General features: G+C 35.5%; 1 protein-coding gene across 3 annotated transcripts in view; it reads left to right on the top strand.

Annotated features, from left to right (window-relative positions):
• Window positions 1-25,893, top strand: part of ADGRG7 (adhesion G protein-coupled receptor G7) — a 67,671-nt gene extending 41,778 nt beyond the window's left edge. For all 3 annotated transcript variants that reach the window (XM_027582058.2, XM_027582059.2, XM_027582057.2), the window contains 6 exons: window positions 3,463-3,575; window positions 8,760-9,106; window positions 9,795-9,885; window positions 11,773-11,928; window positions 13,967-14,123; window positions 22,677-25,893. In XM_027582058.2, the coding sequence (XP_027437859.2) occupies window positions 3,463-3,575; window positions 8,760-9,106; window positions 9,795-9,885; window positions 11,773-11,928; window positions 13,967-14,123; window positions 22,677-22,937 (1,125 nt within the window). In that variant the 3' untranslated portion in view covers window positions 22,938-25,893. The remainder of the gene's footprint in view (window positions 1-3,462; window positions 3,576-8,759; window positions 9,107-9,794; window positions 9,886-11,772; window positions 11,929-13,966; window positions 14,124-22,676) is intronic.
• Window positions 25,894-27,232: the final 1,339 nt, after the last annotated feature.

The following is a 27,232-nucleotide window of genomic DNA, read 5'->3' as shown; positions in this document are numbered from 1 at the left end:
CCAAAATCAACTAAGCCACCCAGGTGTCCCTCCTTATATCTTTTAACTCCAAAGCTACCCTGTACAAATAACTGATAACACTTAACTCTGGTGTGTAGCTATATGTGAACCTCTGAAAGTCCTTGGGCTGACTCTTTTAAGAGAGGGACCTGTTTATTCTATTCTATTCCAGAAACGTATTATTCTTGTAAAACTGAAAGTGTTAGTTTTTATGCTTGATGGAATGTTTTTGTATGCAGTAGAATGGGGAGGGATGTAGTATCTTACACTTATTAATATTATGAGTCTTCCTGAGAAAAGCAGATGTTTTCATTCCCTAGTAGCTGTGAGGTAGCCATCTTTGGGAAGCCAATGGAGATCAGAACATACTGGTACAACATATAATATCAAATTATAGAACCTTGGTTTTGTTTGTTTGTTTCATTTTTGTTGTTGTTGTTGTTTTGAGAGGGGTTAGGGAGGGGCAGAAGGAGAGGGAGAGAGAGAATCTGAAGCAGGAGCAGGGTCCACGCCCAGTGTGGAGCATGACACAGGACTTGATCTCACAACCCTGAGATCATGACCTGAGACAAAATCAAAAGTTGTATGCTTAACCGACTGAGACACCCAGGTGCCCCAATATAGAACGATGTTTTATAAAAAATTTTTTTGAAATAACTATAATTTTCTCTCTCTCTTCCTTTCTTTCTTTCTTTCTCTTTCTTTCTTTCTTTTTCTTTCTTTCTTTCTTTCTTTCTTTCTTTCTTTCTTTCTTTCTTTCTTTCTTTCTTTCTTTCTTTCTTTCTTTCTTTCATTTATTTCCTTTTCTTACTTTAATGCATTGGATTTAACTTCCAGTACAATTTTTTTGGTTGTTTCAAGTTTGTGTATATATTCTAGTTAGTTAACATATAGTGTCATATTGGTTTCAGGAGTAGAATTTAGTGATTCATCACTTATATATAACACCCAGTGCTCATCACAACTAGTGCCCTCCTTAATGCCCATCATCCGTTTAGCCCATTCCCCCATCCGCCTCCCCTCCAGCAACCCTCAGTTTGTTTCCTGTAGTTAAGAGTCTCCTATGGTTTGTCTCCCTCTCATTTTTTTCCTTCCCCTATTTTCATCTGTTATGTTTCTTAAATCCATGTATGAGTGAAATCATATGGTATTTGTCTTTTTCTGACTGACTTATTTTTCTTAGCATCATACACTCTAGCTCTATCCACATCATTGCACATGGCAAAATTTTATTCTTTTTGATGGCTGAGTAATATTGCATTTTATATATATATATATATAAGTATATATATACACACCACTTATTCTTTATCCATTCATCAGTGGATGGACATTTGGGCTCTTTCCATAATTTGGCTATTGTTGATAATGCTGTTATAAACATCAGTTTTTATACCCCTTTGAATCAGTATATTTGTATCCTTTAAATACCTAGTAGTGTAATTGCTGGATGGTAGGGTAGTTGTATTTTTAACTTTTTGAGGAACCTCCATACTGTTTTCCAGAGTGGTTGCACCAGTTTGCATTCCCACCAACAATGTAAGAGGGTTCCCCTTTCTTCTCATTGTCGCCAACATCTGTTGTTAATTTTAGCCGTTCTGACAAGTGTGAGGTTATAGTTTTCTTATTTTAATGATTAAAGCCTTTCTTATTTTAATTGATTTTGATTCTTTTCTAACATATTACAGAGAGATCTACTTTTTAAAAAATTTATTTATTTATTTGAGAGAGAGAGTGAGCAGGAGGAGGGGGCAGGGCAGAGGGAGAAGAAGCAGACTCCCTACTGAGTGTGGAGGCTAACGTGGGGCTTGATTCCAGGACCCTGGGATCATGACCTTAACGGAAGGCAGATGCTTAACAGACCAAGCCACCCTGGCGCCCCCAGAGATCTGCTTTCTTAATTAGAAAATAGTAAAGATAAAATTTTAACTTTTTGGTATTTTAAAGATCATTAGTATCATTCACTAGTTGTGTAAAGCTTGGTTGTTATATATATTAAATGATACAGACTACATTGTCATAGTTATTTTTCTTCTTTCCTGAGGTCAAACTTTCAGCTATTCTCATTAATGTATGAGCCTGCCTCTCAATGCCTACCGCTCACATTTGTAATTAGTTTTGGGTTGCCAAAGTTTTTAGAAGACTGATTAGGATTGTATGTAAAGTAGGAGCAGACAAACTCTAAGCGAATAGATGATTTTTAAGGTCTGACGATCTATGTATAGTCTATAATTCTTTGGTATTTACTCAGTATACTGTACATAGGAACTAATGTGAAATCTTTGTTTTTCAAATGAAATTTATTTTATTTTTGTTTTCTTCCTATAAAAGCAATACATACTTATTGTATAAGGTATGGAAGTTTATTTATTAAACAGAAATACACTAATATGGAAAAATATTTATGACATCTTTAAATTAAAATAGCAATTCAAATTAAAATATGTTAACAAACTGCTATGTATTTGTACAAGAGACATAGGTAATATTTGTAGGTACATTAAAAAAAAGGTCACCTCTGGAGAAGAGAGAGGATTTCAAGATGTAGGGTGGTATGATGTGGGGTAGCTGGTAGGTAAGAGAAATCTATGGGTTTTTTTATGCTTCTATATTACTTTCATGTTATGTAAATATTACTTTCTAATTTTTTAAATTATTAAAATAAAGACAGGCAAAAAAATTATATATATCCTGCTCAGTGGCCACCATTATTACCTCTCCAAGTTCTAAGACTACATACTCACATGGAATACGCTTATCTGTGAATATACACTAAAATACTGGCATAGATAGAGATACATTAGACAAAACTGAGATCTCCTTTTAAAAATATTTACAGGATCGGGGCGCCTGGGTGGCTCAGTGGTTAAGCCTCTGCCTTCGGCTCAGGTCATGATCCCAGTGTCCTGGGATTGATCCCCGCATTGGGCTCCCTGCTCCACAGGAAGCCTGCTTCTCTCTCTCCCACTCCCCCGCTTGTGTTCTCTCTCTCACTGTGTCTCTCTCTGTCAAATAAATAAATAAAATCCTTAAAAAAAATATTTACAAGATCATATGAACATCTTTTCCATGTCCAAAAAATATGTCTGCAACTTTACTTTTAGAGCATTAGCTTAGATATGCAGATTTCCTCTTGGATTATAATTATACATAAAAATAATGTAAAGGGTAAAATAGCCAATTTAGATCTAATCCAAACAACTTTGATTTTAGACATTGAGGAAAAGTATATATGTTTTCCCTAACTGACAGTTAGATAACCGTTCCCAACACTACTTCATATAAACTGCTTCGAGATAAGGGGTTCATTTATTTCCTTTTAAAACTTATCAACAGTTTTATAAAAAGATATATTTGGCAACTATCTGGCTATTTTGATCAATGTAACTTTTTATGATGTTGACTTTCATAGACATTTCAGGAATGGTTATTTAAAAATATAAGTCTTAACTTATTTTCCAGAGTTTCAAAAAGAAATATAAATATCCTGAATCACTAAACACGTTATCCAGCGTTGGATGTGCGCTATCCATTACCGGTCTGGCTCTCACAATTATATTTCAGATTGTCACCAGGTAAGAAAGGAAGCAGGCTCTTCTTACAAGAGAAATTGCTATTCTCCTCAGAATACAGTCTTTTGGAACTACAAGGGAAATCAGATTTAGTTCAATAAGCTCATTTTATAGAAGAGGACACTCAGTTCTGGAGAAGCTAAGAAATACATACAAATAAATATATAATTAAAACTGTGGTAAGTGCCTTGAAAAAAAATAGCCTACCATGTAATTACAAGCTTGTCATGTAAAACTAGTATGGTTCCAAAGCTCATTAATGCTATAGTTCCTTTGTGTTAAACAGAACCATACCTACCAATTTTCATTTGCAAAAGAATAAAACATTGTTAAGCAGCAAGTGTTTGAAAATTAAACTAGTTTAAAACATATATTAAGTTTTCAAATGGTGAAACTTTTTAAAAGTCTTTGAATTCCATAGTTCAAAAAAATCTAATTTAAAAAATTACTTATAAAAACAGATTTCTTTCCACCTTGACCTCCTCACTAAAGGAATGCTTGTGTTTTTTTTATGTGCTATATTTTTAATAATCTGTAAATATCAGCTTGTTATTTATTAGATTATTTGTGTACTATCTGTTTTCCCCATCACCATGAAAATTGATGAGGACAGTGACCTTCTCTGATTTTGTTGTTGCTGTTGTTTGTTTTGATCACTGTATCCCCAGGACTGAGCATAGTACCTGGCCCATAGTAGGGTAAGTGGGTCTCTTGTGCATTCCTACCTGGTTCTCTTCTTAAACTCAAGATGTCTCAAGATGAACTCATCTTTCCTTCAGAATTGTTTCTCCCTACTAAATTCCTTCATAAATGTTTTCTGAGATGTATACATTCAGAATTTTTTTTTATTTTAAAGGCATTGCTGTTTAAAAATCTTTCCTGAAGTTTTATTTAAAAAATTAAGAACTGACAGAAAGGTCAAGAGAACACTGAACAATCATACCCTTCACCTGGATTCATTAATTATTAATATTTTGCTTTATCTTTCTATTTTTTGCTGTGAAATTTTGAAAGTAATTTGTAGGCATCATGACTGTCATGTCTAAATTCTTCAAGTATTTCCTAAGAACATGGGTATTCTCCTCTATAGTATAATACCATTCTTCACTCAGGAAATTCAGCTCAAGCAATTGACCATTAATATAATACCATCATGTTAATATATAACCCATATTAAAATTTCTCCAGTTGTCCCAGTAATATTCATTATAGCTGGGTATTTTTTTTCTCCAATTCATTTAGTTGTCATGTCTCTTTAGTTTCATTTAGCCTAAAATAATTCCTCTGCTTTTTTGTTTGTTTTGGTCTGTTAGGACATTAAACCTTTTGAGATGTTGGGGGGTCAATTATGCTGTAGAAGGTAGAATGTTCTACAGTTTAGGATTTGTCTGAAAAGTTCCTCATGATCAGATACAGATTAAATATTTTTGATGAGAATACTAAAACATTAAGTCTTTTTCAGTGTGATGGAGCAAGAAGCACATAATGTCACTTTGTCCCATTATTGGTTCTATTTCGTTTGATCCTTTGTTTACAGTAGTGTCCACTGGACTTCTACACGGTAGAGGTTCATGTTTCTCCCTTTGTACGTAATAGAAAATCCATGGGATGAGACTTTATGATTGTGTGACTATCCTGTTCCTCAACTCTTACTCAGTGGTTTTGGTGTCCACCAATGATCCTTACTGTATTACATTTCTACATTGATAGTTGAAAATGATGATTTTTCTTATCTGTTATTCTTTCTACATTTAGTTACTGTATTCTTTTGTAAAGACGTGTACTCTCCACTGTAACCAGAGGGAATCTCTCCATGTTGTTTTGGCATGTCCCTATCGGCACTTTTTTAATTCAGATACAGCAAAATGACCCAGGCACATTTATCACTTTCTCTGTCTCATACTTAGAATCAGCCATTTGTTCAAAGAGCCAGAATTCCATTTGATTCCTCTTCTTTACCTATTACACTTAATGAGTCTCGTGCCATTCATTTAAAGTTTTTATACTGAATGCTAACTATAGGCCAAGCACCATGAGCAGACTGAGTACAAAATTATGAATGAGACAAGTAAACTCCATCTCTCGTGGTATTTACATTCTTGGGGGAAGACAGATGTTATATAAATATATACAGAATTAAGTATATAATTACAAATAGTGGTAAGTGCCTTGAAGGAAAATTCTATGCCATGTAATTACAGGTCTGTCATGTAAAAGGAAATGGCTCTTATATTTGTTCTTTCATTTGCATTTCTATCATAATCACTCTTGAACAATTATTTGGTCCCATGTGAATAAGTTGCAGTAGCTGCAAAACTAGTTTCTTTGCCTAAAATTTCAGTCCTTCCAGTCATCATCAGATTTTTTTTTTTTATTCTCTATCAGTATGTTTCTTAGCAGTTTTGCTACCATAGACGTCACTAAAAACTCATCAGGAAACAAAGACAAAACTTTAAAAAATGACATTGATTTTTAAATTGTGAATCAAATAGTTTTCTTTGTTCATACACAGGGTCCCACATAATTATATATAATTTATATATAATGTGTATAAGTTATAATAAATTATACATAATTTAAATATATAAAATATATACATTAATACATAAATTATAATATATGCTTTATGTAAAAATAATATAATATAATATTAATGCACAGAAGATAGTAATGTACAGAAGAGCCAGGGTATCTGAAAATAGCCCATTCTCCCTGTGGATTATAATTTATGTTTGAAATTGGAAAAAAATTAGAAACTAACTTTGTTCTTATATAAAAGGATTCTTTTGAGTACTTTTTTCAGTTCTGGTCATTAAAGCTTTCAAAAGACTGAATGAAATTTTGGATTGTCCAGAAAATCTCAACTAAAACATCAAAAGAATGGACAGAGGTCTGTTTAAATATATACTTTTTATGCATTAAATATATGCTTTTTATGTACCTTCCCAAAGACTGAGAAGTTTCATGATGGAAGGTTATAAAATCATAAAGGATATGTAATTAGCAAAAAGAGTTATTCATCAGATTCTGGGACATTAAAAATGGATACTTGAAGACATTAGAATTTTAAGCACAGTAATAAACTTAGGGAAAGAGCTATTCCAAGAGACCTCGTAGTCTGAAAAACCCAGAAGGGCTTGGTACTGAATGGAGATTCTATAACTTTCATTAATATAAGACTGCATCGCATAGTATACAGAGAATTATAATATGTCATTAGAGGGAACTTAAGGATATATCTGCTTTTACCCACTAAGGAAAATAATACATGCACAGAAAAGGGGATATGAAACCTCACATTTGAGATCAACCATATTTAGGGCAACCTTGAATTCTCGCCAATCTGAAAATACACAGGTGGGCCACCAGAGGACACACACATGAGCAGGAGCACACACACATACACTCTCTCTCTCTCTCTCTCTTTCTCTCTTGTGCTTGCTACCTTCTAAAGACTACTGGTAAACAATGCCATCTTGCAGACAAAATGAGAAAATGCTGTTCTTTTCTAGCAAAGATCTTAGGTAGAGATGAGAAGAAGAAAAAAAACCTCAAAGTTTTAAAGAGCACTTTGTTCTATACCCAGAAATTACATCTTCAAATGAAGGAACAGTGTCCAAGCATGTTTTATATTAACTGGCTCATTAGAACATCTTGACCATTTGACTGTCAGCAAGTATTTCCTGAAGTATGGTCCTTGGGACACTAGTTCCTTGGGAGGTACTCCATGGAAAAAGGGTTATGAAACATCTTACGGAAAAGACACACATGAAATTTTGTTGAGTGTAAGTCTTTCAGAGAGATAGTAATCATCAGTCTGCTCAAAATATCTTTAGTAACAGCAATGGGCCACAAAAGAAATTTTAAATATTTTTACTTAATTGAAAATGTGCATGGGAACCTTACTCTTTAAATATAACATAAGCTAAATATTATACCATTTTGTTTTAAACTTATAAAAGTTGTTTAAAATTATATTTGGCCTATTGTTTTGTAGTAGAGTCCAACTCTACCCACCATCTGATTGCAGCCTCACGGGGGACCCTAAGAGAGATCATACTTGATTTTTTTTTTTATGTAAAATACTCTTTAAAGTGCAAGAGACTTTTTCTCTACCTTTGAACAGGGATTCATCTACTAATGTGCAATAGTTTCTCATTTTGAAATTTAAAAAAAATCCATTTAGAGCCTTTCTATAGATAGCCTTTGTATATGTTTGCAAATCTAGAGTAGAACCTATTGTCTATTGTGGTAGAAGAGACTGCCCTGAAAGTTAGTGGCTTAAAACATTAATTTCTTATCTCTCACAATTCTGTGGCTTGACTGGGCTCAGCTGTAGGGCTTTTCTATTGGTCTCTCTTAGGGTCTCCTGTGAGGCTGCAGTCAGATGGGGTAGCGTTGGACTCCTTGGGGCTCATCTGGGATGTTGGGACCGCTGGGTCTTTCTCCGACTCCGTATAGTGCCAGAGCATTCCTATGTGGTTTCTTCAGCAGGTTAGCTAAACATTTTACCTGGTGGCTCAGAACTCCCAGGAGAACCAAAGGGAAATCTTATTATGACTTTTATGGGCAAAGTGCCTTTATGGGATCCTTCCTCCATAAAAAAAGATTTAAAAACTGTGTTTTACAACTGTATTGGTATAAAGGTGGATATATTAATATTATATGCTCACATTTGTACTTTGACCTATAAAAGTTCATTCTTTTCCCTTCTGGTTTTAAAAGGAGTTAAAACTTTGCTGCAGGCCATAAAAGTATCATTGGCCCTAAGCACTGCTTTATCTGCTGAATAAGTTGGCCCTAGCTGCCAGGCCTTCTGGTGCATTTCATTAGTTAGATCAAGTCACAGGTTGGCCCTGGGAGGGGACTACATGAGGTATGAATACCAGAAAGTAGCATTCGGTGGGGGTCCTCTCTGAAGAATAGCTGTCACCTTTGATTACAACACCGTTTCAAGGAAGGGATGTATCAACCTGTTTTCTCTAACTCACCCCTTTGTGGAAATGCAACGACAGCTTGCTCTTCTGGTGTACTTGGGAAGGTAGACTTACCAGCTGGCCCACTGGGCTATGAACTGGATTTCCATTGGGTAATAGTATTTCTTTGTTCACTCGCAATTTCACTAGAGTTTATTTCTTGCAGCTGTTTTGATTATTTGTTTAATTATATTTACTTCTTTGTTTTCAGGCACGTCAGAAAAACTTCAGTAACCTGGGTGTTGGTCAGTCTGTGCACATCAATGTTGATTTTTAACCTCCTCTTTGTGTTTGGAATTGAAAACTCCAATAAGAACCTAAAGAAAAGCAATAGTAGCACCAATAAGCCTGACTCTGGTAGAAACGAAATGCTCATGCAAGACACTGTTGACATCCAGAATCCCACGTGCACTGTGGTTGCTGCCTTCTTGCACTATTTCCTGTTAGTGACATTTACCTGGACTGGACTCAGTGCTGCCCAGCTCTATTTCCTTCTTATTAGGACCATGAAGCCTCTTCCTCAACATTTCATTCTGTTCATCTCTTTAATCGGATGGGGTAAGTGTCTGCCTTTCCACTTACTCAGAAATTTAGTTTTGTTGAAATAACTTAATTTCAACAACCTAATGGTACAAGGCCTTCAGGTGGGGGAGATGGAAATCCAGCAGTCAATGGAAATGCGCCTTCTGCCTGGTTGCTCACACTCCTGGGAAGGAGGCAGATGTGATCGGGCAGCTGTTCTAGTCACATCCTGAGCTAAACTCAAGATGTTAATTTCCTTTAACATCTCTGTTAGTTTCATCTGAAAGTTAGACCACATATGATTAACTTCCTAGCTACCTTAAAAGAAATGTTTTGAGAACATCAAGAGTGACTCTAAGAAAAATAATTTGAAAAATTTATTGGGTTCCAGCAAAGAATTGTGTGAGTGATATCTAAATTTAAATTTATTCAAGGGAAAGAGGAATTAGGCCTTTTAAGAATGGAAATTGTGGTGAGAGTTACAAAGAAATCAGAAATGTGTAAGATTAGTAGGTAGAGCCAACAATAAAAGAAAGAGGCAAGCCGTTACCAAAAAATGATGTCTTCCATTGACCCACATCTGTAGATCGTTTGGTACATTGTCTACAGTAGAAGAACAGTACACAGTCTTGAAAAGGGTCAGACATATAATTCATTCATGTTCTGTTATAATTAATTCCAGTCTTGAGTAAATTATTAATTCAATGCCTCTCTTTTACCACAGGAGTCCCGGCTGTGGTGGTGGTTGTGACAGTGGGAATTATTTTTTCTCAGAGGGGTTCACAATGGGAGTTAGCCTACCGACAAGAAGAAATGTGAGTTTATATATTTTTCTAAATGTCCATTTATTTGATATAAGAGTGTAACTGTTCAGTGATCTTGAGTCCAAGTGTCACCATATATATGCATCTCACTTTATAAGTATCATAAGTGGGTATTTCAAATTCTCAAACCACACATTATATTTTAAATATAGTGACATGAAAGTTGCCTATAATAAATCCTTTTGTAAATCAAGTTATTACCTTCTAATTTTATAATCTAAACTTTGTTAGATTTGTCTCCTTTTATTAAGCCTAAAAATCATAGGACACAATATGTGTGCTCCTTAATAACCCTTTATCTTAGTTTTCTTATCTAGGAAACAGGAATAACAATGACAGTAATACCCACTCTGAGGTGAGGGGTCAAGAAAGTAGGAAGATGTTTTATATTTGAAGAGCATTTTCTGTGTTTATGACCAGTTTTATACTGATATGATTAGAATGAATATTTTATGATGACTTATCACACATAAAAAGTTCTCCCTGAGATTATAGTATGCATAGTTGTTACTAATGGAAATACCTGACTGTGGTGTTTGTTTTTTCTGTGAGCTGGGAGAAAAGAATTTTGAGCCGAGGGGCACCTGGGTGGCTCAGTGGGTTAAGCATCTGCCTTTGGCTCAGGTCATCATCTCAGAGTCCTGGGATCGAGCCCCACATCGGGCTCCCTGCTCAGTGAGGAGTCTGTTTCTCCCTTTCCCTCTGCTCCTTCCCCCTGCTCTCTCTCTCTCTCCTTCTCTCTCAAATAAATAAATAATTAATTTAAAAAAAAAAAGAAATCTGGGCTGTCTTTGTGTGTATTTCTCTCTTTTTTAAACGATTTTATTTATTTGTCAGAGAGAGAGAAAGAGAGAGAGAGAGCGTGCACAAGCTGGGGGAGGGGCAGTCAGAGGGGAAAAGCAGGCTCCCAGCTGTCACGAAGAAGAAATTTTGGGGCTTTTTTGTTGTTCACTGCTAATATCTGATATCTAGAACTAGATATTACATAGCATGTATCCCATAAATACTTATTAAATAAATGAATTCATTTTTGCCACAATGCCAGGAAGTGATTACTATACCTCACAAATGAGGAAAAAAAAAAAAAAACCCACCAAAACCATTTGCAACAATAACAACAACAAAAACCTCAAAACAGATGCAGTGAGGTTAAATAACTATTAAAATATTTTAAAAAAATAAAATATTTTAAACATCAAACTTTTAGAATGTCCACTAATAAGTGACTATGTAAATAACTCTATTACAAAATAATGGAGTAGTATGCAGCTATAAAAAAATGGCAGTCTTTATAATCTCATCTGGAGTGATCTCCAAGATATGTTGTTAAGGAAGTTATAGAGGTACCATGTGTTATTATTTGTTTAAAAATCAGAAAAAAACTTTATTTGCTGACATATGCATAACCTAAATCTGGAAGAATACACAACAAACATTGATTAGCACTGGAGACTAACCTAGGTGACTAAGGATAGTTGTAGGAGGGATAATTGTAGGAACAGTTGTCTCTCCATGATGACTTGTACCTTTAAAATTTTGACCCACCTAGATGTGCTCCATGTTCAAAAATGAACTAAAAGAATAACTTGCCGAAAGTCAGACACCTAGTAAGTGATAGAGTGACTTTTTAATTTGGGACTGCCTGATTTAAAAGCTGTTTCCTTTCCACTGACCCATACATCAAGAAATATGGCAGAACTAATGTTTTTCATTTTTTTTCCTAGTGGTTGAATTCTTGAAAGTCATTTCAAATATGCCAAGGGATATTGGCTTTTAGCAATTCTCTCAGTAAAGTGAATGTCAGTAATGTTAATAGCATAGAGAACCAGTATGTATAACATTTTTAATCTACTAAAATCATTTTTTTCCTCCCCATAGCTGCTGGCTGGCAGTTTCAGAAAACAATAGTCTTATAACAAGTCCGTTGTTGTGGTCATTCATGATACCTATCACCATTATCCTCATCAACAATATTGTTATATTTATTATCATTATAGTCAAAGTGATATGGAATACTAACCAGAATCTGACAAGGTAAGATTACCCATTAGTGGGGTGCTTCCAGGCATGACTCATGTAGTACATAATACAGCTCCGCAATACATCCACAGAGCCTAAGAGTTTCAGACTTCTGGGACAATGGCAAGGGTATGTGGTTTGCAGGGCAGATTTTCTTTTAAACTTTGTCTCAGAAAGTAAATCTTCTCCTCCTCTCCCAACAATATGGAACTGCATTACATAACATACTTTCATGCTGTATGAGCCCAACTAAAAACTAAACACAAAGACTTCAAAAAAAGAAAATTTCTCTCCCAACCGCAAATATTCAAGAAATCAGATTTGAATCATTAAAGAAATGAGAAGATTGTGAGGAGATGCTAGTAACTGTATTTCATTTTACAAACTAGTACCTACAGGCTATATTTTACATGTGTTTCTTGAATCTGATAGTGGCTTTAAGTTTTTAAAATTAGTTTAAAACATATACAAATTGGGAGATTTCATTTAAAAATTATATTTTCTCTTGAAAAAACTGGAACATCTGGCAACATTGCGTCCACATTTCCTGCAGGCGGCCATGTGCGCTCTGGTTGATCAGTTCCCATGTGTGCCGCTTCTCTCCTTACTGGAACCTTCCTACCTCAATAAGCATTTTCATTGTTGTCCCTGTAAACAAAAAAGCTTTCAGTTGGAGAGGTAAAGAATAGAAACTATTAAGCAGATCTACACTCTCCTTAACCACACCTCCACATCACAACTGGTTAGAAAACAGTGCTAATGAGCCCATGAATTCAGGTTTAATTTTACAAGACAGTGTTTATCCCCAGTATATTTATTATAAGCACATTTGTGAGCTTTGTTGGTCACCAAATGGATCCATTTAGTATGAACAGATGGGTGAAAACAACTGTCATTAGTGGGAATACCATCTTTAATATGTGCTTTACTGATCAAGAGTAAGTATCATCTTTCCTATATGAATGATAATCCATATTGTGGGGAAATGTGGGGGAAAAGACTATCATTGATAATCATTCAAACCTTTGTTTTAATAGCAATGCAGAAACATCTTGGTAAAATTTTCTTAGCCTAATTGCAGAGTAGGTTATATTTCCTTTATACAAAACAGTATCATTTTGGCCACAGACAGCAACAAATTTGACTTTCTAGATTTTGGCTGACAGTTCATGGTTCTTAAATTGGCTTAGTCACAGTGAAAAGCAGGTTACAATTTAATTGTTTAACAAATTATCTTTCATGTATCAGTTAGCTTTTGCAGCATAACAAACCACCCCAGAATTTATTGGCTTAGAGTGACAAATATTTATTATTTGTCATAAGTCTGAATGTTGGTCAGGTACTTGTTCTGGTCTTCTTGAAAACGGATGGATGACCTGAGATGACTTATTTCTGTGCCTGGTGATGGGTGGGTGGTTGGTTTTGAGTGGGAGCTGCTCAGTTGGGAAAGCTAATCTCTGTTCTGTGTAGTCTTTCATCATCAATTAGGCCAGTCCAGGCTTCTCAGTATAGTGGTGTCAGGGTTCCAAAGAACAATAAAAAAAGGTCAGCAAAATGCTTTCAAGCTTCTGCTTATGGAATAATTGCTAACATCCCACTGGTAAGTCATATGGCTGAGTTCAGATTCCTTCATTTTTACATTTTAATGACCTTTCATTCTCATATCACCCTACATTGTGGGAAGGTCCCAGATGCCCAGAAAAGGAATTTCTCACCGGCTGATCCACAAAATAATCACCAAGATAAAATTCCTTTCCAAAGAAAACATTTATTTTTGTGTGTGTGTGTGGTACTTGCCTGCAGTAGTATATAAAGGACTGTTTATTCCTAAGCTTTTAGGCAAGTTTCACTGTATTCCTTAATGAAGCTTGCTAAATCAGATTTTACCCAGATATAGGTCTAACATGGTTTTCTACCTAATGCATAATATTGTTAAATAGTATATATGGGCACCTGAATATGTATTCTCAATTAGAGGGTAACAATGATATTAATAAGTAAAATGGTATTAAGAAATAAAATCATGTTTTCTTTCTTGCTTTCTCTTACCTAGCACAAAAAAGGTTTCATCCCTAAAGAAGATTCTTAGTACATTATCTATCACAGTTGTTTTTGGAGTTACCTGGATTCTGGCGTACTTTATGCTAATTGGTAATGATGACATCAGGCATATCTTCAACTACATGTTCTGCCTTTTCAACACTACTCAGGTATGGTGTGGATTACTCTGAAGGCAGCAGATCATGCAGTGGTGGGGATGATATCACTCTGGACTAAACTAAAGGTGACCTTGAAAGTCATTGCTTAGTTACCTTTAGGAGACTCTATTTTCAATACATTTTGAAGGAAGAGGGAAGAAAGCTCTTTATGACTTACCTACTATGTCCTTTCCTGGGCACAGTTCATAGAATATAATTGCAGTAAGGTTAGACCACATTAATCCCTCTTCTCTTAGCAGAAGAGATTGTGTCCAGCAACTGGCTTGGCAAACACCCCCTGATTCCTTTTCTCCCATGTAATAGGTTCAAGGCAGCTCCTCACCAGGATTCATATGGTTGATATGGTTGATATGGACAATGTTACAGTTACTATTGGAGCTTAGACCACAGTGGGGTTGGCTGAATTTTGTCTTTCTTTTCCTTTTTAAAATTTCTATCCTTACCAATATTTTTGTCTGGTTCTCTCCATTGCTGAAAGAGGAGTATTAAGATCTCCAACTGTGATTGTGAATTTGTTTATTTTCCCTATAATTCTGTCAATTTTTGCTTCACACATTTTGAAATTCTGCTATTCGATGCATATACATTTATGATTGTGATATCTTCTGAGTCAATTAACTATTTATCCTTTGGAAATGTCCCTCTTTAACTTTTATAGTACTCTTTGTCATGAAGTCTGTTTTATCTGATCTCCAGCCTTCTTGTGTATATTGGTTGAATGGTATGTATTTTTTAATCCATTCACTTTCAACCTATCTGTGCTTTTACATTTAAAGTATGTATCTTGTATGTAACAAGTAGATACATACATTTAAAGTATGTATCTTGTACATAGCAAACAAAAGGGTAAGACCTTTTATTCATTCTGACAATCTCCATCTTTTAATTAGTGTTTAGTCCATTTAGAGCTGATGTAATTATTAATAGGGGTGAATTTATATCTACCATTTTACTATTTGTTTTCTGTTGCCATTCCAGTTCTTTATTCCTCTGTTTACTTTCATTTTTGAAGGATATCATCCTTGAATATAGAATAATGGGTTGATAGATTTTTTTCCCCTTTTAGTATTATGAAGAAGTCATTTCACAAACTTGCTCCAGTTTCTAACGAGACATCCTCAGTGTTTCATATTCTTCCCCCCCCCCATATGTACTGTATTATTTACTTTGGTTGCTTTCAGGAACTTCTCTTTATCTTTGATTTTTAGCATTTTCACCAAGATATACCCAGATATTATTTTTTTTGCATTTATTCGGCTTGGGATTACTGAGCTCCCAGAATCTGTTTATTTATATCTTTCACCAAATTAGAGGAATTTTTTATCTTTGTTTTTTCAAATAGTTTTTCTATCCTGTTCTTTTACCTTTCTTTTTTGGGGGAATTTAATTATATGTAGGTTGGACCATTTGATATTGTTCCACAGGTCCCTGAGCTGTTTATTCTTTCTCATTCCTTCTTCTTGCTATTCATCAGATTCTTTCTCATTCCTTCTTCTTGCTTTTCATCACATTCATCTTAGCGATCCATCTTCAAGGACTTTGATTTTACCTTTAATCATTTCCAGTCTGCTGTTTACTCTCTAGTGATTTTTATTTCAGATATTGTACTTTTTTTAGTTTCAGAGTTTTTTTCTTATCATTTTTCAGAGATTTTATTTTGCTGATATTTCCTAATTTCGGGTTCATTATGAGTACATTTTCTTTTACCACCCTATGCATATCATAGTAACATTTAAAATCCTTGTCTGCTCACTCTAGTAATTTTGGTTGTCTCCTGGACATTGTAGATAATACAGGTAGCAACTCTTCATTCTGTATTATTCCTACCAAGAATGGAGTTAGCGTATAATTAACTTAGCTGGACTAAAACTGAAAACTATCTCCTCTAGGGAGGACAACATTGGAAACCTCTGTTTAGTCTTTTTAGCTTCAGACAGGCTTCTTAGAGTTCACTCCATGCATTTATAGTTCAGAGGTCAATTAGAGATTTGGGCAGAATTTATAAACAGAATCTGGACCTCCCGCTCTCTGTTTCCTCCTGGATAGTCTGAATATTCTTCCTTATTTTTCAGATTCTGTAGTTGCCCTAAACCCTGTCTTCCAGTTTTTCAACCTAGTAAGACTGCCTATTTAAACTCCAGGTTTAGTCACCCTGTGTGGGCTGATCAGACTGTGCCTTCTGGCTAAAAGATATTAAAAACAAAACAAAACAGGAATCCTACCCAGTTACAGTTCCCTTTTTCCCAACTGTAGATTCTCCTTCCAGTTTCAGACTGCTTTTAGTTGTCATTCAGTATCTTCAGGTAGGTTTTTAAAAACTATTTGGTCCAGAGTTAATAGTTGCTATATGCAAGAGTGTTGGTTTGAAGAGCAGAACCTTATGAAGTTGTTTTTATAACATAATTATACATAAGACTGAAGGTGCTTTTATTCCTTGAGTCTTATCTCAAGATATTTAATTATAAATCTTTAAAAAATATTCCATTCATATTTTGTTTTAAAATTGGCAATGAAGACTTATATTCTTTTTCACTTTTGTAACCCATTCTATTAATATATTGGGGGCATCTACTCTAAGAAGCAGAACATTTAGACTAAGGATTATAGTCACCTTTTAATTTTTATCATGGCAAAAATAGTGACATGAATGAACAAAAATGTTAGATTAAAAATGAAGATAATTCTGTTTGACCTTAGAGGATTTTTGTTTGTGTATATGCATGGAGAATGTCAACCTCTAAGATAAAACAAATATGCATTATTGAAAGACTTATCTTGAAATTGGAATTTCTCTCTGTGCTTAACTCTGTGCCTCCTCTCATAGTGAACAGTGGCTTTTACTCTGATGAAAAATACTACAAAGACTTTTCCCTCTGTATATGGAGTCTTACTGTTTGTCTCTATACAATTTAATGCTGTATTATCATGTTCCTAGAAATTTATGGATATTGCATATTTCTGGTACATTGTATCTTTCATCATTATAACAAGTCGCTCTCAGTTCCATTTTGTCTTAAATTTGATTTTCCATATATTAATGTAGCAACTTCTAATTTGTTTTTCTTTGATCTTATCTATTTATACAGTTTTTTTTATCTTTAAGCTTTCTGTGGCACTGTGATTTTGACTTACCTCATTTTAGATCCCATATATTTAGATTTGTGTTTTTTAATTTTTTATTTATTTTTTAATTTTTATTATTATTTTTAAGATTTTATTTATTTATTTGAGAGAGAGACAGAGACAGAGACAGAGAGAGCACGAGCAGGGGGAGAGGCAGAGGAAGGGGAAGAAGCAGACTCCCTGCTGAGCTGGGAGCCCAACATGGGGCTCCATCCCAGGACCTGAGCTGAAGGCAGATGCTTAACCATCTGAGCCACCCAGGTGCTCCTAGATTTGTTTTTTTTTGAATCATTTTCTCATTGTTTTTCCATTTTATTAAAAAAGTTAACCTTTTAGCTATTTAGCTGAATGTTAGCTGTCAAACTAATATGTTTGATCTTATTCTGTCATCTTATTCTTTTTTCACATCAATCCATTTCTTCCTAAGTTTTATATATATTGTGCTCAAAAATTATGCATTCTTTTACTTAGCCTTCTTTAATTATTGGGACATTTTCATTCTGTTAATTATTATCTTTGTTTATTAAACATTACTACAGCTTTGTAAGATACAATTTTCAATTTCCAGAATAAAACAATATATATTGACTCCTCCCTTTTTGAGGTAAAAACATTAACACAGTGTAGCTGTTGCTTCTGGTCTCTCGGTTTATTGGTACAACTTAAAATTTACTCTGCAATTATTGTTGTTAAATTAGAGTGTCTATGTTATTTTCTTTCAAGAGATTGGATTATATTTGATAATTATCTCAATTGCATTTTCTTTTCTTTAAAAAATTCTTTTTATTGAAGTATAGTTGACATGCCTACAATTTCTTATGCTTAAATAGTCTCAATGCCTTTTGCTAGTCCTTTTATATTGAAATGTCCTGTTATTTTGACTTTTTAATTTTAATGAATCTCTCATTAGTATATTTTTGAGTAATTGTTTAATAGGTAGCTGATAAATATGAATGAGGACTTTCCTACCTGGTAATTTTTCTTTAGGTATCATGACACATGAACCACCAATTAGCTTGGCATTTAATTCTTGGCAGTAATCTTTTTTTTAATTGAAATTCTATAGACTTACTAAGATTTTGTGTTGTGCAAAAAGGTCAAAATTCTCCTTTTGTTTTTTATGCCCATTCTTATGCAATTCCTTAAAATTAAAAAAAATAGTTTTGGACTCCTAGGAAGTTACAAAAATAGTACAGAGAGTTCTTATGTACCCTTCACCCAGCTATTTCAATGATAACATCTTATGTAACTATAATACATTGTCAAACCTAGGAAACTGACATTGGTATAATCCACATAGATTATTTACTTAGAGGCTTTAAACTCTTGAAGTGATGACTTTAATTCTAACTTTATTAATTTTACTATGAATTAAATTAATAAATATAATTTATCAAATTAAGTAGAATTATTGTAATTTTCTAAGTTCATTTGTCCCTTTTCTTCTTGTACTCAAAAATTAACTTTTTATACATTCAAGTCTCATCTCCTTAACTAGATTTCCAGTTTTCTCATGCAAGAAACATGCTCATGTGTATCTTTCATTGTAGATAATCAGGATGTTTGATATCAGGATGGGCTATACTTGTCTAATATTTTGTGAAGCAACTGCAGTGTTTGATGATTGTCTTGTTGTCACTGGGAGTAGTAACCACTGTGGGAAGTTGGTATCATGTTGGTTGTTTTGGGCTCTGGTCAAATATCACTGAGGAGACAAGTCTTTGATACAAAATGGAAACTATTGGAAAGAGCATTAGATGAATTTGGACCACAAATGTCGAGGAGTCTGTATAGTGCAGCACGGGGAGCTGCTTGGCTGTTTAAATTGAAACTACCAGGGTGCCTGGGTGGCTCAGTTGCTTAAGCGACTGCCTTCGGCTCAGGTCATGATCCTGGAGTCCCACATTAGGCTCCCTGCTCAGCAGGGAGTCTGCTTCTCCCTCTGACCCAACCCCCTCTCATGCTCTCTCTCTCTCTCTCAAATAAATAAATAAAATCTTTAAAAAAAAAAAAGAAATAGTTTATAAAAAAAATAAATTGTAACTACCACATTTAATGTTTGTAAGCACCTCACCCTCTATTCCTGGTGGCCCTCTCCAGTGTCTTTTGAGAATTATTGCCTCAAGCAATGGAAATGTGCCTGCCACTAAATTTAAATGAATATAAGGCAGTTTTTCACTGTTGTTAACACCCAACTGAAACTCCCCAGAAGGGAAATAAATAGGATAATCTTAGTCTGGATTGCCAGTTGACCCATGAGTTTGTTGCCTAGAGTGATGAGGAATATGGAAAAGTACCTAGAGGAGGTATAATCAAGGATACTCTCTCCTCTATGCATGTGAGGGGCACATTATAAAATAGAGGCTCATTACAAAATGTTAATACTATCTGGTAAAATTGAGGGTGGCCAAATGGCAAGAGCACTGGGCTAAAAGGAGATTTAGGCTGTCTTCCAGCTTTACCATTAATGATCATATGATTTTAGAAAAGTCATACAATCTCTCTGAGTGAGGTATGTAAAATATAAAATGGAGGGGGGGGTGTTAAAATTGGTGCTGTGTTTTTCAAAGTGGGTTTGACTATTATTGCCTATGTGAGAATTTACATAGTATTTTAAAATGCTTATTCCTGGGCTTCATCCCTTTCCTACTCAGTCAGAATCTATGTGGTAAGAGCTAGAAATCTTCACTTTAAACAAGGATTTGATTTTCATGTACACTAAAGTGACTAGTTTACACATAAGGCTCCTTCTAGATTTAGAATGCTATAATTCTAACAGACATTTACTAAATGCTATAGATATTACTTAAAAAGCAAAATTTGATATTTGTACTAGTGAGAATTAGTTTGATCCATACATTTTGTGTTTTTCAATAACATCTTTGGGATTTTAGGGAGTATAGAAGTACACAGTTTCACAGGATGGTGTCTTTATGAATTCTCCATGGTCTAGGTCTTTTCCTAATAGTCGCACAACCGGAGATTTTATCCAGTCTGTCTTTGCCATAGAATTAAATATGAAAGAGTGTACTCCACAAAGAGGACCAGATTTCTCACGTCCTCAAAATAAATCTCTCTCCTTTGAACATCAGGATGGCCAGTGACCAGTTTTGCCCTTCTGAAACCTATGTCCCTATGCATCCTTCCTTGTGTCATCAAGGCCTTCATCAGAGGAGTAAATACCACCTGTTGGATAATGATCAAGTTAATCTTCCTGTTTTTGGTCAGAGAACTGGTCCGTCTCTTGCCAATATGTATTGATTTTATTAGTTAAAGTCTCAGGGTCTTTGGGTGATCTTACCAGAGCACCAGAGTATCCTACAATAGTATTCATAGGATATGATTCTAGAAATAGATCCTTATAAGGCTTGGGCCCTAGAGATGCTAATCTGGAGATATCATGGATTTTTTAAAGTAACTTTTTATTTCTAAATAGTTTAAAACAAGAAGTTGCAAAAATAGTATAGAGTTCCCAGGTAGTCTTTTCCCAGCTCTCCCAATGATAATATCTTTTTAAAAAAATTTTATTTATTTATTTATTTTTAAAGATTTTATTTATTTCTTTGAGAGAGAAAGAGAGCGAGCACAAGTAGGGGGAGCAGCAGGCAGAGAGAGAGGGAGAAGCAGGCTCCCCACTGAGCAAGGAGCCTGATGGGGACTCGATCCTCAGACCCTGGGATCATGACCTAAGCCAAAGGCAACTGCTTAACCGTCTGAGCCACCCAGGCACACCCCTAATGATAGTATCTTCTATAACCCTTGTACATCATCAAAATCAAGAAGTGAACATTGGCGGGGCGCCTGGGTGGCTCAGTTGGTTAAGCGACTGCCTTCAGCTCAGGTCATGATCCTGGAGTCCCGGGATCGAGTCCCGCATCGGGCTCCCTGCTCGGCGGGGAGTCTGCTTCTCCCTCTGCCCCTCTTCCCTCTCGTGCTCTCTGTCTCTCATTCTCTCTCTCGCAAATAAGTAAATAAAATCTTAAAAAAAAAAAAAAGAAGTGAACATTGGCACAATACTGTTACTCAACTACAGATGTCATTTAGTCTGTTATTTCCAACAAAGGATGTTAATGAGAAATTAATGGGGGACTCTTAGATGCTGTCATATACTTTATAATATCCTTCTATTGCAGTTCAAGCAAGAGGCAGAGTAGGATGTTGGCTGGAAGAGTTTTGGAACCAAATGGAGTTGAGTCCAACTCCAGACTCCGGTGATTCCTGGTTGGGTAATCTTAGGCAAGTTACTTAATTTAGCTGAGCTATAGTTTTCTCATTTGTAACATGGGGATAGTAAGGCTTATTATAGGGTTGGTGTTAGGATCAAATGATGAGGATTAAATGAAAAGCAGTGTCTGATACCAACAGGACTTCATTAAGGGGCAGTTTTCATTTTAAAAGTGTACAGAAAATGTATTCAGTCTTTTGTGGATTAATTTCTCATGCACATCTGATCTTTGTATCAGAATCAAAAGGACAGAAAAGCAATGAATAGAAGTGCTTACAATTTTTTTTTCTTAAATGCACGAAATTTTTAGTTATGTTACTAAAATGCCAAGAACTGTACAATCAGAGAATGTTAGAACTGGAAGAAGAATTAAGTGACCCACAGTGCATCTACCTGTTTCAGAAACTGAAGAAAGGAAGGGGAGAGGGGCAAGAGATTGAGTCAGTCACCAATGGCTAATGATATAATTACCAAACCCATATAATGGAACCTCCGTAAAAACCCCTAAATGAAGGGGTTTGGAGAGCTTCCAGGTTGGTGAACATATTGAAGAGCCAGGAAGGTGGTGCACCTTCCTCCATACGTTGTTCCAGGATCTCTTCCATTTGGCAGTCCCTGAGTTGTATCCTCTATAATAAACAGGTAACAGTAGGTAAAGATAAAGATCTTTTCTGAGTTCTGTTAGTAGTTCTAGCAAATTATCAAACCTGAAGCAGGGAGGTGGGTTGTGGGAACTCCCGACTTTGCTGTCAAGTCAAACAGAAGTAGGGGTAATGTGGGGACCCAATATTTCTGACTAGCATCTGAAGTGAAGGCAGTCATAGGACTGAGACTTAACCTGTGGAATCTGACACTAACTCTCGGGTTGTTAGTATCAGAATTCAGTTGAATTGTAGGGACACCCCATTGGTGTCAGCAAGAGAGAGCGCCTCTCGGTGATAACAGCCAACATGTGGTGAACTGGGATCTGAATTCAGGTCTTCAAACTCTACTGCTTACATGTAGCACTTTCCATAGTAGAATAACGTCACCTCAGCCCTCTGAGACAACAAAGTGCTCAGCTGCTGCAGATGTAAACTCGAGTTGGGGAGTTGTTGTGCATGATGAGAAGGGTGGGTGGCAAAGTAAAATAAATCTCTTCCCTGATTCTGTATCTCAATGCTGATCTAACATTAAACTTTTATTCTATCTGCCAGGGATTACAAATTTTTATCCTCTACACTGTCAAAACAAAAATCTTCCAGAGAGAAGTTTCCAAAATGTTGAAGTCGCTGTCGCAGTCCAAGGGGAGAGTGAGGTTGCTGCCCTCAGTGGCTTGCCTGAGGCTGCGTGTAAGGATGTATAACATGCTCAGGTCGTTTCCAGCCCTAAGTGAACGCTTCAGGCTGCTGGAGACATCTGTAATTGTAGAAGAGACGACATTCTCTGAAAGTGACCAAGCAGACTCAAGCATCTAGACAGTGAAACCATTACCTTTTGTAATCCTCTTTTTGTACAACTCACGTTAAGTTTTGCTTATTCTGTTTCTTTCCTCTATTACTCAGTCCTCCCAGAAAGTCTCCCTCACTATATTTTGCTCAAGACTAAGAATCAGGTAAAACCTGTTGTTTATCATCATCAGGGGTAATGGATTTGATAGTTTTTCTATGATTCAATAGATTCTCACCTGAATGAAGTGAAGAATTCCACCCAGCATTCAAGATAACTCAAGATATCATTGTTACTTATATCATAAATGTGACAAACTTTGGTAAAACAAATTCTTTTACAATTTACTAAAAAGAACATGAGGAGAAAAATGTATCTTCCAGAACAAAATGGCTCCTAATGAACCCTGCAGGGAATTGCTTATATATAATAATACTTTTGATCTGTAAATATTTTCATTTGTATGTGCTTATACTTTTATTTCTACTTCAGGATTTTGCACCAGTTTAACCTCTGGAAAGGGATTTTTTTTTTTTTTTTCTGTTCAAAAAAAGAGCATGTTTTAGTGACCGGAGGATTTAGCTGTATAAGAAATGGGCAGTGAGACACAAAAGGATGAGCTGGTTACTGAAGCCTCTGTATATTTCCTTCTGGTTCTTGATACATCTCTCTTTTTATTGATGAAGTGACATCGAGACTCTTTAAAGTGAAAAGAAAGATCACCAAAGAGCCTCCTTTAGCCTGAGAGTGGAGTATATATGTGTTCCCTTGGTGATTTTAGTTTTCTTTGCACTTTTTCAATCTTCTTGGGAGTACAGCCACCAAAATTCCCTATAATTTTCCTGGAATGGCTATACCAAAATGTGCAAACTTTACATACATATTGTGGGGGATAAGAAAGCAGACGTTGATGCTTGTCTGCCTACCCTGAAATTCTACCACTTAGGAAGTAATTCTTATTGATTGAAACCTTTGCCTCATGCAGTGGTCAAGAAGTTTAGTGATAGAGATCAACTCAAAGTAGGTTAAGGGTCAAAGAGAATTTAATGGCTCAATTAATTATAAAGTCCAAAGGCTGAGTTGATTTTACGTAGGGTAACTATATGTTCTAGTTCGCCTGAACCAGTTCTAATTTGTACCTGTTATCCTGACTTATGTATTACTAGCAGCCCCTTTTACTCTCAAGTGTCCTGGTTTAGGACATAAAATATAGGATAATAATACTAATATGATAATATATGATAATACATAAGATATATGATAATAAAAATTGGTTCTCATGATATTACATGGAGCGAACTTTAGGTCTAGAATTCAAAAGCAAGGAATTCAAAGAATGTGTTAGGATTCTTTATCTCTCCCTGTATCCTGGGTCTTTGTCCTTCTGTGTTTGGCTCCATCCTCAAATTGGATTACATGGCTGAATATTGGCCATTGACATCCCCTTTCTCCTGCCCTGCAACCTCCTTTCAGTGAAGGCCAGCTGAGCCTGGAAACTGTGGGGCTCAATTCCTTGTGATAAAGGGTAAAGCAGGGGCAGGAAGAGCAAAGAACCAAAGAACTGGCCACCTTCCTTGGTCATGTGCCCACATGTGCACACATGTGGCCACATGTGCCCACAGGCTTTGTGTTCAGGGAATACTGGGTCAGCCTGAGTCCCATGCCCACTCTGAAGTGGAGGATGGGGAATGGCCTCGTTGACAAGATATCTTAGAGTGGAGCTTGGACGGTTACATTGAAGATGGGCTCATCAATCATTTCCCTTACTCTGAATAAGCCAGTTAGATCCTTGTCTGAGCAGAGTTTGAATGGGGTGGGTAAGGAAAGCAGTAATTAATTATTTGGTGCTTTGGAAGTTGAAGAGCAGGTACAGGGGTGATAGGAGCCAAACAGTGACTTAAAAAGAAAATTTCAGGAAAGGGAGACTCAGAGTATTGGTTCTCATGATATTACATGGAGCCAATTTTCCATGTTTCTGATTTATTCTGTATGGTAACAGTGCCCTGTAGCCTTTCTGCTTGTGGCAGTGCATGAAGTTTCTTTGGGGGAACAAACTATCCTGACCTTTACGTTTTTCTTTCCTGGGTCTAAACTGACAGTTCAGAGCTGCTTGTTTAATTGTTGGAGTTTTGGATTGCTTTTTCTCTTACCCTTCCCATTTTGAAGTTTACCTTTCCTCTTTTTTTTTTTTTCTGTTACCAACCAAGGGAGATTATTCTCAAACTCATTGCCTTATTCAAAAGAACTTGGCATTCTTTGCAAATGTTTGGGAAACCTGGACCAAAAGTGCCAATTTTATCATACCCACCTGACAGTCACTAGAGCTCTCTGGCTCTGTGGAACCCCCTTAATATGTCTCCCTGGGACCTCTGGTACCTGGCTCCTCAGATGAGGTCCAAGACGGAGATACCAGGATTAGGTTTCATTCCTGGGGCAAGCATGGGGGGTGGGGGGACAGTTACTGAGAAAGGAAATGGCTTCCTCCTTGATTTTTAAAACATTGCTGACTATGTAATGACAATTTTGGAAGATATTTATAAAGTATATTTTTCAAAAAAAGCAAAATTCATAATTACCTAAACTATCAAAGATGGCTGTTTTTCCATGTTTTCTTATGCTTTTTTTTGAAACATAAGAATTTAAATAACTGTAATTACAGTAAGTGAAATTTTATCCTGATTTTCATTTAAATTACCCAGTAATGCTGTCCTTACGATAACTGGTTGCATAATATAGCATAAGTTACTAAGTTCTATTGGATTTCCAGCTTATTTAAATTTTTAATATTGTAGTGACACATGATTAATAAACTGGTATATATACATATTTTTTCCTTTCTTTTTTATTATTTCCTTAAGGTAAACTCTAATGATTAGGATAAATGTGTTAAAAGTTATGGACATTTGTTTACATTCCTTGTATTTATTATTATATTGCCTTGAAAATGTTGCACTAATTGATAATGTCACCAACATTTGGAGTACCATAAACATTTTTTATATACTTGTTTACTTTGGTATTTTATTTTTTAGTTATTTGTGTTGTCCATTTATCAATTGAACTATTGTTATTTTTCTTATAAATTTGTATGAATTCCTTTTATTATAGTTATTAGCCTTTCAATGATTACATTTGGTGAAAATATTTTCCCCTAGTTTATCATTGTTCTCTCTTTTTAATATAATGAAATGCTCACTCTGCATTTGATTCAAAATGTGCAAAAGATTTATGGAGCATTTAGCAATTTTTGAGTTTATATGTCCTCATACAGGCAGAGTATTTTTCATTTTGTGTTAAGGGATATGTTAGGGACAATGTAGAAACTTTTAAAATGAAGAACAGGGACATAAATATGTCAACCAAGGCCAAATGAATCATGTATGACAGACACATGACGTCTTTAACTCTTCATTATATTGTACAGCAGGCAGGTGGCCTTCCATGACAACATTATTTTTTCCTCTCAAACATATTATCTGTCTCTGTGTCCATCCACCTTTTCTTAAAGGTAAAACACTAAATCTTGGGAGAGGAGTTTTATTAGCAATTAATTATTAAAACACACATACAAAACTCAGATTCAAAATAGTGTTACATATGCATCATCTATTACTTCATTTACATATATGTAATCTATTAAATGTGTATTTGGAAAAAGATATACAAAAGCTGCTGAAAAACTGATTAAGTAAGGAGATCAGTGGGAAGGGAAAATAATCATAGGAGCAAAGAAGGTAATCCCCAAGTAACAAGTCAGATGGTCTTGTATTTTTGCTAGGAGTGGGTCTCAGATTAGACCATAAGCTTCTTGACACCCAGCATAAATAGGGAAACATGATCACACAAGTCACATACTTCTTAACAAACAAACCAATAAACCTATCTTGGCCAAAACACAGCTATTCTGACACTACTTGAAATTGGCATTGCATTTTCTTTAAAGTGTCCACCTGGGTATATTACCAAATGAGAGGGCATACTATTTTGAACGAACAAAAGGCCTATTGCATTTGGAAATGCAGCATGTTCACATCCATGCCAGTTTGCTACGGGCACACACTAAAGAGTCATGTGTAATGTTCAGTGTTGCTCCACAGTTATACAATGCTGTGTATATGTAAAGACATGCACTGGACCACAGGAAACTTCAGTATCACCAGTGGATCACTAAAGATGGTGAGCATGGAACCAGAAGTGGGCCCAATTCCAGGACCCTGAGATCACGACCAAGAGCCAGTCACTTAACTGACTGCACCACCCAGATGTCCCCAAAACTGATATAAATATTTTTATATAAGTCTCTGTGTTGTCTTTTCTCTTGAAA

The sequence above is a fragment of the Zalophus californianus genome, chromosome 1 (assembly GCF_009762305.2).
Source record: "Zalophus californianus isolate mZalCal1 chromosome 1, mZalCal1.pri.v2, whole genome shotgun sequence".
Taxonomy (NCBI): domain Eukaryota; kingdom Metazoa; phylum Chordata; class Mammalia; order Carnivora; family Otariidae; genus Zalophus; species Zalophus californianus.
Note: the sequence above shows the minus strand (reverse complement) of the source record. Positions and strands in the feature narration are given on the sequence as shown.